This window comes from Lynx rufus, unplaced genomic scaffold, assembly GCF_022079265.1.
Source record: "Lynx rufus isolate CCGP_SWC_20201006 ecotype Redwood Valley unplaced genomic scaffold, mLynRuf1.p SCAF_7, whole genome shotgun sequence".
Classification (NCBI taxonomy): Eukaryota; Metazoa; Chordata; class Mammalia; order Carnivora; family Felidae; genus Lynx; species Lynx rufus.
In genome coordinates, this window is record NW_025814889.1 from 126,107,021 (window position 1) to 126,122,560 (window position 15,540).

At 43.8% G+C, this 15,540-nt stretch overlaps 1 protein-coding gene across 1 annotated transcript in view; it reads left to right on the forward strand.

Annotated features, from left to right (window-relative positions):
- The window catches only part of POLR3B (RNA polymerase III subunit B), a 104,594-nt gene that overhangs the window by 76,158 nt on the left and 12,896 nt on the right, over window positions 1-15,540 (forward strand). The window contains exons 24-25 of the mRNA XM_047066868.1: window positions 14,282-14,385; window positions 14,969-15,135. Of these exons, the coding sequence (XP_046922824.1) occupies window positions 14,282-14,385; window positions 14,969-15,135 (271 nt within the window). The remainder of the gene's footprint in view (window positions 1-14,281; window positions 14,386-14,968; window positions 15,136-15,540) is intronic.

The following is a 15,540-nucleotide window of genomic DNA, read 5'->3' on the forward strand; positions in this document are numbered from 1 at the left end:
TTGTCTGTTAGGACCATTTTTCTCCCCAGAAGACCTTCTCTGTAGCACCCCCATTCTTCCTGCTCCAATCTGTGGTGGTTTTCCTCTGAGCCCCAGCTTCCTAGCCAGTGTCTTAAGAACTGATCGCCACAGGTCTCAGGAGTTCTGGGCAGAACCTGGCTCAGGGCCGCGAGCAGCCTCATCTTCTGTGCCCCAGAAATGGTTTCAAGAAAGGGTAGGAAGCACTCTGTGCTGGTTTGCTTTAATCCCATATCACAGACCAAGGACTTACACAACAGAAAATGTATTGCCTCACAGTTCTGGAAGCTGAAGTCCAAGGTCAGTGTATTGGCAGGTTTGGTTTCTCCTGAGACCCCTTTCCGTGGCTTGCAGGTGGCCACTTTGTCCTGTGTCCTCACACGGCCTTTTCTCTGTGCAACTACCTCCTCATGTCTCTCTCTCTTCTTAAAAGGACACCAGCCATATTGGATGAGGGTCCACCCCATGACCTTATTTAGCCTTAATTACCTCTGTAAAGACCTTGTCTCTAAACAGGATCACATTCTGAGGTATCCTGGGTGATCTAGGCATGGGGGACACAGTCCATAACACACTCTAGTGGCAGTCATTTGTGAAATTCCCATCTGAGCCCCCTGTTTCTTGGCTCATCCCATGTCATCCCGCCACCACCTGCCCCCACCACAGTGGAATAGTCTGTTCATTAAATTGCTGAGAAAGGATGGCAAGAAGTAACTTTTGTAAGATCATGTATATCTGAACATGTTCTATCCTCCTAGCTGATTTATACCCTGGTTGGTTATAGAATTCTCGATTGAAAAATTCTTTCCTCTAAGGATCCTGACAACATTGCTGTATTATTATCTAGATTCCACGTTACATTATTTTTCCTGATCTGTGTGTGTGTGTGCGCGTGCGTGCACAAGTGTGTTGTTTCTCTCTCTCTTCCCCTTCCTCCCATCCCCTTCCCCTGAAGTTTTTACTATCTTCTGTTCTTGGAATTCTAAAATTTTCATTCCTTGTCCTAGAAAGTCAGGTACCTTCTTATTCTGGAAGTTCAAGTTCCTTCAATTTTCAGATATTTTCTTATTTTGTTGATAATCTTCTTTCATCATTTTCCTTGAACTCTCATTGTCCATTTCCTTCTCTTGTTTTTCTTTCTAGGATTTGATTGGCTTTATTTTCCATATTTTTTTTGTGTGTTTGTTTATTTTTGAGAGACAGAGTGTGAGCAGGGGAGAGGCAGAGAGAGAGAGGGAGACACAGAATCCAAAGCAGACTCCAGTCTCTGAGCTGTCAGCACAGAGCCCGACATGGGGCTGGAACCTACGAACTGTCAAATCACGATCTGAGCCAAAGTCAGATGCCCAACTGACTAAACCACCCAGGCACCCCAATTTTCCAGATTTTTTAAAACCTATTGTATTTTAATTTCTAATCAAAAATATTAATTTATAGTCTTTCTTATAGCCATGAGTATATATTTTTAGTATTATATTCATTTTTAGTTTTAGTTGTTTGTTTTCCTTTTCAACTGTGTTCTGTTCCTAATTGTCTGTACTCCTTGAGGGGTTTCTTCCCCCTTCTCATTTGTTGTTGGGAAATTTTCTCTAATACCCGAAATGTCCATGAACCCTAAAAAGCAATTGGAAGCTTTATGGCCCAGGAATAGAATTTGTTGACTGGTGGACATCACTATAGGGGAATCAGGCAGTGAGCCATGATTATTGCCGGTGCCAGTTTCTATTAGGATCTTTCTAACTTTTGCTAGAAGGTTGGAACTGGGAATGAGGGTCGTGACAGTACTTAAGACCATCAGCTGCCCTTCAGGGAGCCAGGTAGGGGCAGGGGGCTGGGACCCACTATTTAGTGCAGACTTTGATTTAATTCCTCTGTATCAGGCTGGTACCTTACCCTACCATCTGCTGGGCTTGCTGCCCTGGGGTGTCAGGTCATTGTGGTTCAATTCTTAAGGAAGGGTTGGGGGAGAATTGTGGTTTCTGGCTATTCAGGGTAGGGAATAAAAAGTCAGGGGTGCCTGGGTGACTCAGTAGGTTAAGCATCTGACTTTGGCCCAGGTCATGTTCTCACAGTTCGTGGGTTCAAGCTCCGCGTTGAGCTCTGTGCTGACGCTCACAGCCTGGAGTCTGCTTTGGATTCTGTGTCTCCCTCTCACTCTGCCCCTTCCCTGCTTTCTCTCTCTCTCTCTCTCTCTCTCTCTCTCTCTCTCAAAAATTAATTAAAGAAGAAAGTAAAGAGCTGATGATGTCTTATATAGACATTTATTTTTTACAAGTATTTATTAAGTATCTTCTAAGTGGTGCTATTCTAAGCCCTGGTAACAAGAAGTGAACAAAAGACAAAATTGCAACCTTGTGGGGCTTCCATTCTTGTGGGCAAGAGAGATAAGGATACATATTGAGATAAAACAAAAGGGGACAATAGGAAGCATGTGGGGGGAAGGCATGTGGTTAAGAGTTGAAATTTTAGGTAAAATGGCTGGGGTGCTGCACCTTATTGAAAAGATGGCAGTGGGAAAGTAAGGGAGCACACCCTCCCTGGCCAAAGAGCATTGTAGGCAAGAGGAAGGCCTGAGGCTAGAGGCCAGCATGGCTGGAGCAGAACTAGTGAGCCCAGAGCAGTCAAAGCCATGCCGTGAACTTTGGCTTTTCCTCCGAGCAAGGTGGACAGCTGCTGGAGGAGTCTGAGCAGATGAGAACTATGATCTGACTTACTCTGGCTCCAGTGATGAAAACACAAAGCTGTAGGGGACAAGGGAAGGCGTGGTACCAGCCGAATGCTATTAGAGTAGCACAGGCGGGGTCGGTGGTGAGTGGGGAAAGCGTGATGATGGGGAAACAGTGAGGAGGGGTCAGTTGAGGCACCTTTTAAATTCCAGCACCCACTGGAATTGTTGCTGGGTGCGGTGACTGAGCCTCACACCTCCTCCCGCTCTTCACGGTACTTTGTGTCTCTGTTTCCAGAGGCTTCCAAGGAGTGGGGGTGAGGGCTGAGCCAGTTCTCCGCTCCACCCTCTTCTGCAGGCACTTGGGTTTACCTTGCTCCTTGTGTTCACCATTTACTGCTCTTCACTCGTCAGTTCTCACAACAGAATTCTTATCTCTTGCCTGTTGTTTTTCTTAAAGGTCTGGACCTTAATTTTTGTCAACTTTCATATTAGGTTTAGAGAGGACGTGGAGATAAACAGATGTGTCCCAGCTGCCATGTTGACTGGAAACCCCTGTGTCTGTTATCTGGGAAAGCTCAACACGGGAGTGCCTGGTGTCCTCGGTTTTCTTCCCTGCACTTGACAGAACCGAAGTTAAGGGCTCGCTTCGGCAGCACATGTACCTTAGAACAGAAGTAAAAATTGTGTCTAACTTACTTTAACCCCAGTGAGAAGGATATTTAGAGCACCAACCTTGTATCTGGTGTCCAGAGCTTCTTGTTTTGGTTGGCTATTTTAATCATTCCAGAGATTGAAAACTGACTTAAAAATGTTCAAAGCTCACACACTCAGAATTATGGTATAAATGTAACAGTCGTTAGAGGGGATACTAATTGCATTCTCTCAACTCTTAATTATCTGAGAATAGCTTATCTTTTGCCTGGGTTATTAACTGTAGTCCAAAAGCCCTGAGGCATGAGCAAGCTCAGTACCTTCAGGAGACAGAATGAAGACTGTTCTGGCCAGTGAAGCTTGAGGAGGAGGAAGCACAGGAGGGGGGGAGGGGGCACACCCCACAGGAACTTGTCCCACGTGGTCCGGGAGCCGGTTGGGCTGTTGGGTGGTGAGCAGAAGAGAGGCATGAGGAGATCTAACTGCCAGTCCTAGAGGTCACCTTGGATTCCCATGGAGAGCAGATTGAGGAGGGGGAGGAGGGAAGCAGGTGGTCAGTGGTCCAGGTAGAGAGGATGGCTGTGTGTGCTCAGGAGGAGCACCGGACGGAGGGAAGTGATAGACTCCGGGTGTGCTCCGAAGGTCCAGCCAGCAGGACTTGCTTGTGGCCAAGGTTTTGGGGGAGGAAGGGCAGAAACTGAGGGAGAGGATGAGGTCTGCGCAACTGCTGATGTTTACCAAGCAAGGAAGACTAGGGACCAGGTGTTCAGAGTTAGGCAGGGGTTGAGAGTTTGGGCTTCAGGTCTGAAATGTTTAGGAGACTCTAAGTGAAGATGGTAGGTGGGTACTTGGGATAGGTTAAGGCAAGAGATAAAATTTGGGAGTCATTTGCATGTAAATTTATAGCACTTTTTATCTTCTGCCTATTAATAATTTGTAAGCATTTTAATTCCCCCCCTTTAACCTTTACAGATCTAGTTCATGTTGTTACTTCTACTCTATAGAACCAGAACGTGGAGACTCAGGCGAGTAGTTTGCCTACTTCAGCTCAGTGCTGGCAGAGCCAGGATTTGAATCCGGGTTTTTGATCTGAGTACATTTCCCATTCTGTTAAAGGTGGCTCCTGTCTCTTCTGATATCCCACTACCACTCTGCTCCCAAGATTGCCATAGTCTCTAGGAATTCCCCCCTTGGGAGAGACAACTTTTTCTTGAAACTGAAATCTAATATTTCTTACAGCTTTTGTGTATCTCCTCCTTAAGGTGGTCATTTTCTCAAAACTCCCATTCTTGGATAAGCAGTTTTACAGGGCTCGCCTCTACCACCAGTTTGGAGTAAATACTGTCCCCACATACTTTATTCCAGAAATGTCTGCCAAACCCCCATCTTAAGACATACTCCTAGCGTAAAGCTGTATTTTTCAGGAATCCCTTCCTATCCAGGATCAACTCATTATAAAACACTGTCCCCATTTCCTTCTTTAATCAGTCCTCTGGCCAGGCTCTCATGGCCTTGGTTAAAATTCTATCAAGAATTTGAGCAGATATGAAAGGAAGTATTGAGCCCTCAACTTTGAGCATTCTCCTGATTCCTCTGGCTAGCTGTGACAGAGCCAGCAAAGAGGGAAGCCGAGGGACAGTGAGGACAGTGGGCTGGTTTGGAACATTCACGTGCAGCAGGCACAGCTGGTGGCGTCTGTGAGGAGCCATACGACTCAGCCCTTAGTGTGGGGTCCAGGGAGGAACAGCAGGAGGTCTAGAACAGCTGGATGTTGGCGAGTGAGACGTCATGAACAGGATGGAGAAGGCAGTCCACAGCCTCAGCTGTGGTCGTCTGTCATTGTCATGAAAGGAGCTGATGGAGGTTCAGTAGTATGTGAATCTTCAGGACATGTGTCGCACCAGGATCCCTGCATTGATTTGTTTGCCTTTTGGCCCAGACACATGCCAGAGTAAGAGCAGTGTTAGCTGGGCTTCCTTTTCACTATTTTCAGGCAGGATCGTTTGGAAATTGTATCTTTTCCTTTGTAGGAAGGAAGCTGACACATGTGTATTCTGTATGAGAAAATGTAAAGATCGTTTGATTTAATGTACCTTTATGCCCATTTCTGTTTTCCTCCTGCATTTAGAGCATTGTTATTTGTTATCTTTGGTGTTCAGAGAGCAAAATGTAACCCTGCAGATGGCCTGATTTTTGTCCTTTGTTAGTAGTTAACTTTTACAGAGCTGTTGTTATTTCAGCAAGGATTCTTTCAGTACACGTGTAGTGTGTCGATCGTATTTCTACCCCTGTTGCTTCCCATCATTTCCTCTCTGACAATTAGAGGAGCCTTCAAAATCTAGTTTCACAGAACCTGAGTGTCTATCCTGCTCGAGCCTGATCAGTTTTAAGGTGGTGGGGTAATGAGTAGCTAAATGAAACAAATGTGTGGTGGAGGCTGTACCGTAGTAGCATGCTGTGTGTTGTAACCGAGCTCACGGAGAAGATTGAAGAGGACAGAGCGGGCGGTGAGCTGCGGCAGGAGTGTCAGCACCGAGTAGTCAGTTGGGAATCCGCACCAGTGCCGTGCGATAAGCAGACAGTGAGGTAGCTGATACGAGAAGGCCCACGAAGAATCAGTGTTGGAGCAGGAGCTGTTAGAAATGCGACAGCCTCAGCAAACGGTGTTGCCTTCTGTGACCTCCGGAGTGGAGGAGTACTAAGCCAAGAGCCACATGTGGGGAAGGAGAAGTATTTCACGAAGGCAGAGGAGGCAGGATTCGCTCACAGCACACTCTTTAGATAAGGGAATTCCAATAGTCTTCTAATGAGAAATTCAAAGAATATTAATGAAGTACAGCCTTCCTTTGGGTCTTTGGGAAGCCTGTTATATGTCTCCTCACTAAATGCCACTGAGTCAGTGCCCCCTCCCCGCCACCCACCCTCCCCCCCCCCCCCCCCCCCCCCGCCAAGAGCTGGGACTTGAATCAAGAAGCTCTAGAGCAGTGCATTCTTTACTAAAATTGCAAAATACGAATTTGTTGTACTTGTTTACAAAAGAAGGACAGTTTTATTTAGTCTGTTTTAATCTCAGTTGGGGAGAAGTTTTAAAACCCTGAAGTTTTGTTCTCTTTTCCAAGTATTCTAGATTTGTAGATGCCTTAGAAGGACTTGGCAGAGTGATGCTGCATGGGGCAAAAGAGAGTAGAACGTGGTTCTGGAATGTTCTTTATGTTTTCTCATCATAGTCTTCATCAGTAGAGTTGAAGATAGAAAAAGACGTTCACATATAATGTGATTGGAGTCATGTTTAAAACAAGAGTTTTTATTAAAATCAAAATTACGTATTTAAGTCTCTTGAACTTTGGTATGTATAAGTTCTATATGAAGGGAACTCATCCAAGGCAGACATTTTTATCTTGAGCTTTGTGTTTTCTGATGGTTACTGCATTTATTAGAAGGACACGGGCACCTGGGTGGCTCGGTTGAGTGTCTGACTTCAGCTTCGGTCTTGATCTCGTGGTTCATGGGTTCGATCCCTGCATCGGGCTCTGTGCTGACAGCTCACAGCCTGGAGCCTGCTTCAGATTCTGTGTCTCCCTTTCTCTCTGCCCCTCCCCTGCTCATGTGCTGTTGCTGTCTCTCTCTCTCTCTCTCTCTCTCTCAAAAATAAACATTTAAAAAATTTTTTAAAAAAAGAAAGGGCAAGCAGATTTCCCCCTTTTTAAAAAAAAATTAACAGAAATTATCTGTTAGCCTAGGGAGTTCCCAAGTTGAGTATCCTTTCAGTGTACAGGCAAACCAAATTATTATATTTCCAGATTTCCTCCTACTTTTGCTGCCATTCACAACGAGGGAGGAAAAGTGGACTACTTTGATGTGGGGGGGGGGGGGAAGCAATATATCACTTCCCTGAAAGAACATTTCTCAGTCTCTCATGTGAAAAAGGATTAGCACCTCCAACAAAGGTCCTGTAGATCACAGAATTGGGCAGCAATACCAAATAGTATTCCTGAGGAGAGGAAAAACTGTATTTGAGCAAGAGTGTTTGTCCTGGCAAACAGAAGCTTTTTAATAACTGCAAATCTGAGATAATGGCCTGCGCTCCTCGGAATCTCCCCCTAAATCCTCAGACAGCCAGTTTAAACAGAGCAAAGCCAACCTTTGTTTTAAAATAGAAGTATAGTCTTATCAAAATACAGTGTTTTCATGGACTGGTTCAGAGTATCTTTGGTTCATAAGGATCACATATTTACAGATAAAATGGTTTGCAAGAGTCCTCTGTGACCCTCGCCTGTCAGCAGCAGTTCTGTTACAAAGCCACTCGCTTCTCTATTTTGCGTTAATAAAAGTTACTCATCAACTTGCTGAATTAACGTATTAAGATTTTGGTTGAATGTGTATTAGAAGAAAAAAAAACTACCCTGACTTCCCAACACATTACAGAATCCTTGTACGGTTGGGAGAAAGGCTGTGGGAAGTAAGAACATGTCAATTCTTGAGTGGCAGAAAAGCTGAGAGGAAAGTTCGTTGGTTAAACAAGCTTTGGTTAAAAACTTTGCTTTTTCCGGGTCTTAATTTATTTCCTTTTTCTGGATTCTGTTTTCTAATACCGAGAGAATGAAAACACTCTGATTGAAAATAATAATAATAGTACCTTGTACACATGTAGCACTTGAGGCCGCCTAAAATCCTCTCTGCCAGACTGAAGCTTCAAAGTCTGGATGTCTTTGGCTCCCTACTTTGCTTGATCCTGCTTGAATGAAAGATTCTAAGTGGGAGGGGAGAAGGAGGCCGAAGGAGCTAACAGTGTGAGCCCCAGAACGAGGTGTAGGATGCCAAGTGACCCTTCAGAATTTTGGTCTGAAAACAAATTCTGGGAACTCTTAGTTTAATGCTAGAAATCAGGATTATTTTATCCACATGGACCCCTTAATTGTAAGAAGATTTTATTTCATTTACTTTCTTAAGAACAAATTTTGGTCTTGGGTCGCTAGCTAGTAACCCTCTGACCTTTCAGTAAATATCCAACTAAAGCTTTGAAATTAGGGTGTTTAGTGTTTTATGGCCCAGAATAAAAATCTCCAATTCTGTTTCCAAATAGTGTAGCCTCAACACATTTTATTAAGCTCTTGACACATTGAGCCGTGTGTATTTTGTAAAGTTCCTATGGTTATTGTTTTACAATAGCTGCTTCCAGAAGCATTGTAAGGGTTTCAATTAATCAGCCCTTTGTGTGCTTCAGACTATGCAAATTTATCACATCAAACCATTCAACTGCTCATGGGAAAGCCGTGTAAAAACTGTATTGTCTTCTAGCGCCTCCTCTCATTTAGAGTGATGTTTTAATAAGAAAGCTAATCAAGTTTTCTTATGCATTATTTATCTGTTAAGATGTAAGGAAGAGCCAAATTAAAATTATGTCAACTGGGATATGGCAGGAGATGTGATAGATCTGGAAGTGATTCAACGGCAAAACAAAGCTAATATGATTCAACAGTTTTTGTCTCCTCCCCTCCCCCTGGGGATTATTTAAGGTGGTGGTGTGAAAAATAAAAGAAGGTTAATTCAGTAACTGGAAAGGAGGGAAGGAAGAAAGGAGGAACCACCTGTGTTAGCCTTTATGTTTCGATTTAAAGATTCACATTTCTGAATATACAAAGGCTTATCGAGATGAGTTTATTCAAAGCAAAAACGCGTTTTACTTGATACAAATGGTCAAACTGGAAAGCATCCCCGCTGCTCACCCCCCCTTTCATCACTTAGTAAACCATTTCGCTCTGGAAGTCTGCAGTCCGGGGCCTGTGAGTTGTAAAGTTGGTAGGGGACACCATCCTGATGATGTCAGATGATCTCAACAGCCCAGCCGAGTGAGCTCCTTTTCGGCCCCTTCATCCAGTTAGTGCCACAGCTACTGCTCCTTCTATTCATTAGGCTGGTCTCCTCTGCTTTGCTAGTTTGCTTCCTGCTGAGAGTAATTAGGTTTCTTATATAATAATAATTCCTTGTGTTTAGATGCTGCCTTTCTCTAAGGACCTTAAAGTACCTCTCAGACATTAGTTCATCTGGTCTTCTAACACAATTGCCTCATGAGATAGGTGCTAATTATTCCCATTACAAAGACCAAACAACCAAGGCTCACCAGAAAGTGGTGCTTTCCCTCCCACAGGAACACTGTATTGCTTGAACCTCAGGGAGTCAAAGGAAGGTCCCCTGATTCCTTGATATTCTGCCTTGATCTGAGAGTCCAGGGGGTGATGAGCCCTTTGCGGATGGAACCCTCTCCTCCCCGCCTCCCCAAGTCTGCGAACCTCATTAATACCAAGTAATACCATTACTTCTCTACAAAACACCAACACTTTTCTTACACTGGGACAGATAAAGAAAAATCACAGCAGCACTTCACCCCGCCTTAGTGCTGAGAGCGTTAAACTCTGCAGAATAAATAGCTTATCTAAGAGGTGAGTACGCACAGAAGGTCAAAGTAGATCATTTTAGCCTCTGATTAGTATTATTTCAGCAGAACCCACTGCCCAATGTACTCTGCATCATTTAGAACATGAGAATGTCTCCAGCTGAATTGTATAAATGTTCTCGTTTTCAATATTCAGTCACTGAAATCTGTACAGGACACCTGTCTGTGGGGTTGAGTCCTGAGCCCCCTCCTGCCACCTCTGACACAGCCCTCATCCGGAACATATGCTTGGTAACTGAGGGACAGGATCCTCTTTCCTCCCTCAGGAAAGGAAGGGTCCTAAGATACCAGCCTCAGAGTGGCCTACATCATCCAAAAGTGCTTACACGAGACAGTAGACTTACTAATAAAAGTTAAAGCAAGGGGGACCTGGGTGGCTCACTTGAGTGTCTGACTCTTCATTTTGCCTCAGGTCATGGTGCCAGGGTTATGGGATCGAGCCCCACTTCCATACACATGCTGCCCCCCCCCCCCCGTCAAATCAAAAAATAGTTTGTTTGTTTTTTTAATTAAAACAGTGAAGCAGAGCGTGATGTTCAAGTGAGACCTGGTTATCAACAAAATAGAAAATGATTTGTTAGTCCGTTCTCAACACACTGAAGTCACATCAAAAAGAGCCCTCAGGGCTCCTGAGTCACTCAGTGGGTTAAGTGTCTGATTCTCAATTTCGGCTCAAGCCGTGATCTCAGTTTGTGAGTTCAAGCCCCACATTGGGCTCTGTGCTGATGGTTCGGAGTCTGTGATTCTCTCTCTCAAAATAAATAAAATTAAAAAAAAAAAAAAAAACAGCAGCTCTTGAATTAAAAATGTCATTACACTTTTCTCCTGCCAGTTCTATTCCCTTTCCTGTCTTGACATGGTACTAGAATGCTTTTGTTTTTCCTTATCTTTTGTTTTATCTTTTATTTTTTTCTATTTGAATTAAGAATGGTCCATTACACTAAAACTAGTTTTTAAAAAAAGAAGCCAAAAATGACTTGTGAACAAGTCATTTGCTGTTTATAATTAGAAATACTTTCTAATAATGATTCATTGGATTAACTCAACTTTCGTGGGGCAAACCTATTCTTAAAATGATTTATATGTTGTTCTGCAAGGCTACGGAAATAGACATAACAAATTGGCGTAAGATCCTCCAGTGCTTAGGGGGTGGCACACAGACAACTGTGACAGTGGGTCCCCAGGTTTGCCTTTCCTGCGTGGCTTGGGGGTCAGACTTGTGGGTTTAGACTCCCCAACTTCTTCACCTTTACATTTGAAATTAATATTGATGTTGATGGAATAATACATCACCGATGGGGTATCTGTGGAACCGTTGTGCTCTGACATTGTGTTCTAGTTTCTCCCTGTTACCTATTTTCAGCTCCTAAAAGGTCTGGCGTGTAGGCTGGGGTCTACTTCCCAGTTGGCCCCTGTAAGTCCATTACACATTCCGGGCCCTGTTAAACTGGTGCATTTGCATTTCGCTGCCAGGAGGTTGTGCTATAAACAATGGGGTTAAGACACCAGCGTGAGCCAGGGGATGAAATTTTATTTTAAAATCTGAAATGCTGTGTAAGCATTTAAGGTAGGAATCGGTAATTGTTTCAACAACAGCTTCCATTAGATATGGTTTATTTGTCTTTTCAAGGATCCAGGGGAGTGTTAACACACTGGAGCGGACTGCATATCATTTACATTTTTAAACTAGCATTAAGGGAAAGTGCCCATAACTTCTTAAGAGTTCTAAATGTTGGGAGAAATTTTATGCCTCCATCCTCAGAGAAAATAGTTTTAATGTTTCATTTGAAAATAAGACAAGAAACCTTCCTTTGCTTTGATGAAGGATTGGAATAATTCTGAAACTGAGAAGTACCTTTTTAAAAAAAAGAAAAGTCTGGTTCTAAGCCTGCGAGCTCTCTTCTCCCCGCCCCTAATGAATTCCGTAAAATACAAACTTTTAAAAATCATCTGTCTCATTTGAGATTCAAGATCATCAAATTCTGTCTAAATATTTTGTTTTAACTTCTAAGCTCATTATGGTTTCTTTGTGTTAACTTGTATTAAAATCTGTCAGCTATGACTGGTCTCATAAGCACAGTCAGCGGACCAGAATAAGTTAATTATTTACTTGTGTCACTAGTGCTCTTCATCTAATGAAATGCACAGCTGTGTTAGATCTGCAGTTGGATGTGTAGCTTCCATTGTTCCGCGAGTCAGCAGAGGGTAGAAGCCCCAGTGATGGAGAGCCCTCAGTTCTTTCTGCTGTTCTGGCTTTCTGTGTCGATTTCATGGATCTTTTATCATTCACTTTCACACAAAACAAACAACACAGGGCTGTCTGCTATGGGAACCATCTTGGCATATAAAAGGGTTTTCAGAGCCTAAAGTAATTTTAAGTTAGCTAAGATTTAATTTTTGGCTTACAGGTGCCCTTGATTTGGATGTGGCCAAAGCAGTTCCTATAATGGGATGGAAAAAAAAACCCAAAGTTACTTACATGTATTTTTAAATGCAGGGTCAAAAAGGGGCTGATATAATTACTTCCCAAAAAAGGAAAACCGGCACTACATTTTAATCAGGTTTCAAGCAAAGTTATTAGAGATTCAGATTTCAGGGGAAGGAGCATTGCTTTTGTTTTCATAGCTAAGTTAAGTTGGCTTGATTAACCGTGTCAACTAAAACTAAAAATACCAAAATGCAAATCACCTCTCTCCTCACCCTCCCCCCCATTATAAGTATTCCCTGCTTCCTCCGGAGCTGCTCTACCTCCTGCCCCTCACTCCCACCTCCTCATGTTGCTGGGGGTGGGAGGGGGGGGGGCAGTGGACTCCGGCTCCCCCCTGTGAACTGCTACTGAAGGGTGCTGAGGTCTTCCTTTGGTTTTGTTTTGAAGGGAGATAGCCAAACCCTCCACCTCCTCACCAGCCAAAGTGACACTCTCTCCAGAGCACATCCCAGGACCGGCCTCTGCAGGAACTGCCATTTTTAACATTTTGTTCGCTGCTACACAATGTTGTTGTCGGTGCACCTAGATTTACAATTTGATCTCTTTCAGAGTAGATTTCCCAGTAGCCCAAGTGTTTGTCAGATAATTTCAGTGTGGACAAGATGGATTTTTGAAGGGAAGGAAAAAGGGGTCACACACTCTGCTTGATTTAAATTCTAAGACCTCGTAGTTGAATTTGAAATAAACTGAACTGAATGATTGTTCCTGTTCTTCATGTAGGAAAGCATACGTTCTTTATAATAAACAGTACAGTTTCAACCAAAAAGCCAATTATGGTACCTACGTGCTCTAGAATTCAATACCACGAACCTGATTACCATATTGTAGGCAGCCGCTGGAAATCGGGATATTAATAACCAATACTGAAAGCACATGGCTTTCTTTTTCTTTAGACTTTAGCTTTTGGTGATTAGGACACATCACAAAAATTTTATTTCAAAATAGTTGGAGTAATTATGTAGAAATCAAACAGGAATGAAGAATTTCTTGGAGAGCAGTTTCTGTGCAGTAGGTGCACATACTTGATAACTTTATATACAAGGGAAAGGGAATTTTATCTTAGTAAGTGTGAAAGGACTTTATTTCTCCATCCAATGCCATTGTACACTAGTTTTCCAATTTCAAATCGTGTAGGTTGCGGTTAACAATCTAAAAGATGCCCCATCCCTCCTACCAAGAAAATGAAATCAGAGGAATTAAGCAACAAAATCCCCTACAGGTTGGAATAATATGAAGAGAGTAATAAAATAATGTAAGAGACCATCAGTAGTGTGCATAGAACTGGTAGGGTTTTGTTCTGTTTTCTTTCTTAGAATTACGTTTCTAATTCCAGTCTTTTCTTCCAAGAATGATCTGGCATTTAATTTTCTTGTTCAACTTTACAGCTTCAATCAAAGATCATTTTCCTAATGTGTTGTAAGTGGTAGGAATTAAAATTCCTTAGGGCAGTTTAGGCTCAGCCAGGGAAGCCCTGGCAAAAACTAGCCCATCAGCCAGTGCTGATGGGTGCCCTATTAGCAAGTCAGCCTCACACAGATCCTCCTTATCACAGTTTTTTAAAACCACAATGTGAACACACCTGTCAGACAGGTAGTTCTGTGTTTGGCGGAGGAGTCGGATTCCTGTGATTTGGCGGTGGGAGGTAGCAGATCGCAGACTAGCTGACCAGGAGCGAAATCGCTGTTGACTTGAAGCTTCAGGGGCCGGGGCCCAGCGGAGTTGTCGCTCTTGGGTCTCTGTGGCGGGAGAGGTTGGGCGAGCAGCCTGACAGCACCAGCGGGTGTCGTGCCAGCAGGCCAGTCCACAGGCTGCGACGCTCTCTACAAGGACGGCCGTTTTCAAATTGTATCATCTGGCAAGATGATTGGAAATGGCTCTTGTGACTCTTGATGGAGACCATGCAGAAGGCTGTAGAGATAGCGGTGGGGAGCTGCCAGTTAAGCACTGCAGTCTTCTTTTCTGCTGGTGTGCTTTACGTGGCACGGGATCTTCTCTTCCCCAGGTGTTTGTGGCTTGATCGTCCCTCAGGAAGACATGCCGTTTTGTGATTCTGGCATTTGTCCGGACATCATCATGAACCCACATGGCTTCCCATCGCGAATGACGGTCAGTACGTTTTTCAGAGGTACTGCTTTTTAGGAAGAAGGCAGGAGTGGGTTCGTAGGGAGTGTCGGCCGTGAGAGCCTGAAAGTTATTTTTAGAAAGGGCCCTTTGACCCTTTTGCCAAATGAAGAGGTTCCTAGCTCCTGACAGTGCTAGGTTACCCTCCTCTAGAGAGGGAGTGCAAAGCGTGCCGGCCCTTCCTTCAAGAGCAGTCTTCTGGGGGATGCACGTGCCCCTCAGCAAAAAGAACCTCTTGTGTTAACCTTACTGTATCTCCCTTCCATGGTTATTGTTTTGCAATCCTGGCTCCACCACTTACCGGCTGTGCAGCTTGGGAAAGCTGCTCAGCCTCTCTGTGCTTCAGTTCCCTCATGTGTACATTGAGGGAAAGAACAGTGCCAATCTCGTGGGGCTTTTGGGGGCATAAACTTGGATCCCACGCGTCAGGCTTTTCCAAGCGTCACACGTGAGAGAGTGGTAACTATTCACTGCCGTCTCACAGCTGTTTGGGGAAGTAGGCCACAGCTAAACAGACAGAATTCATGTACCCCAGGAAGCTGCCCACTAAGGCTGTTCGACCCCACAGGTGGGAAAGCTGATCGAGCTGCTGGCCGGCAAGGCCGGGGTGCTGGACGGCAGGTTCCATTACGGCACTGCGTTTGGAGGCAGTAAAGTGAAGGACGTGTGTGAAGACCTCGTCCGCCATGGTTATAACTACTTGGGGAAAGACTATGTTACATCTGGCATCACAGGGTAAGTGTGTTTTTAGACATTTTAAAGAAAAGCGTGATTTTATTAGAGTAAGAGGTAAGAGCCCTTGTGGTGCACCTTAGGATAAGTTTTACTCTTTTAAGAAATCGGACACAAGAAAATCTGAATTTGTGATGGAGGGGTTAGCTTAAAGCCACAGTGGTAATCGTTTTGCAATAGATGAGTGGATCAGATCAACATGCTGCCCATTTTAAACTTGCTCACAGTAGAAGTCAGTTATATCTCAGTAAAACAGTGCTGGGGGGAGGAAATCCAAATCAGAAAACTGACAAGTTAAGGAGTGCTGTTCTTACTGGTGAGGCTATCATTTTAAAAGTAGAAGAGAGTTCATTTACCAAAATAGGATATCGATACAACTTTTAATTGTATGTAATGTAAAATCCCATA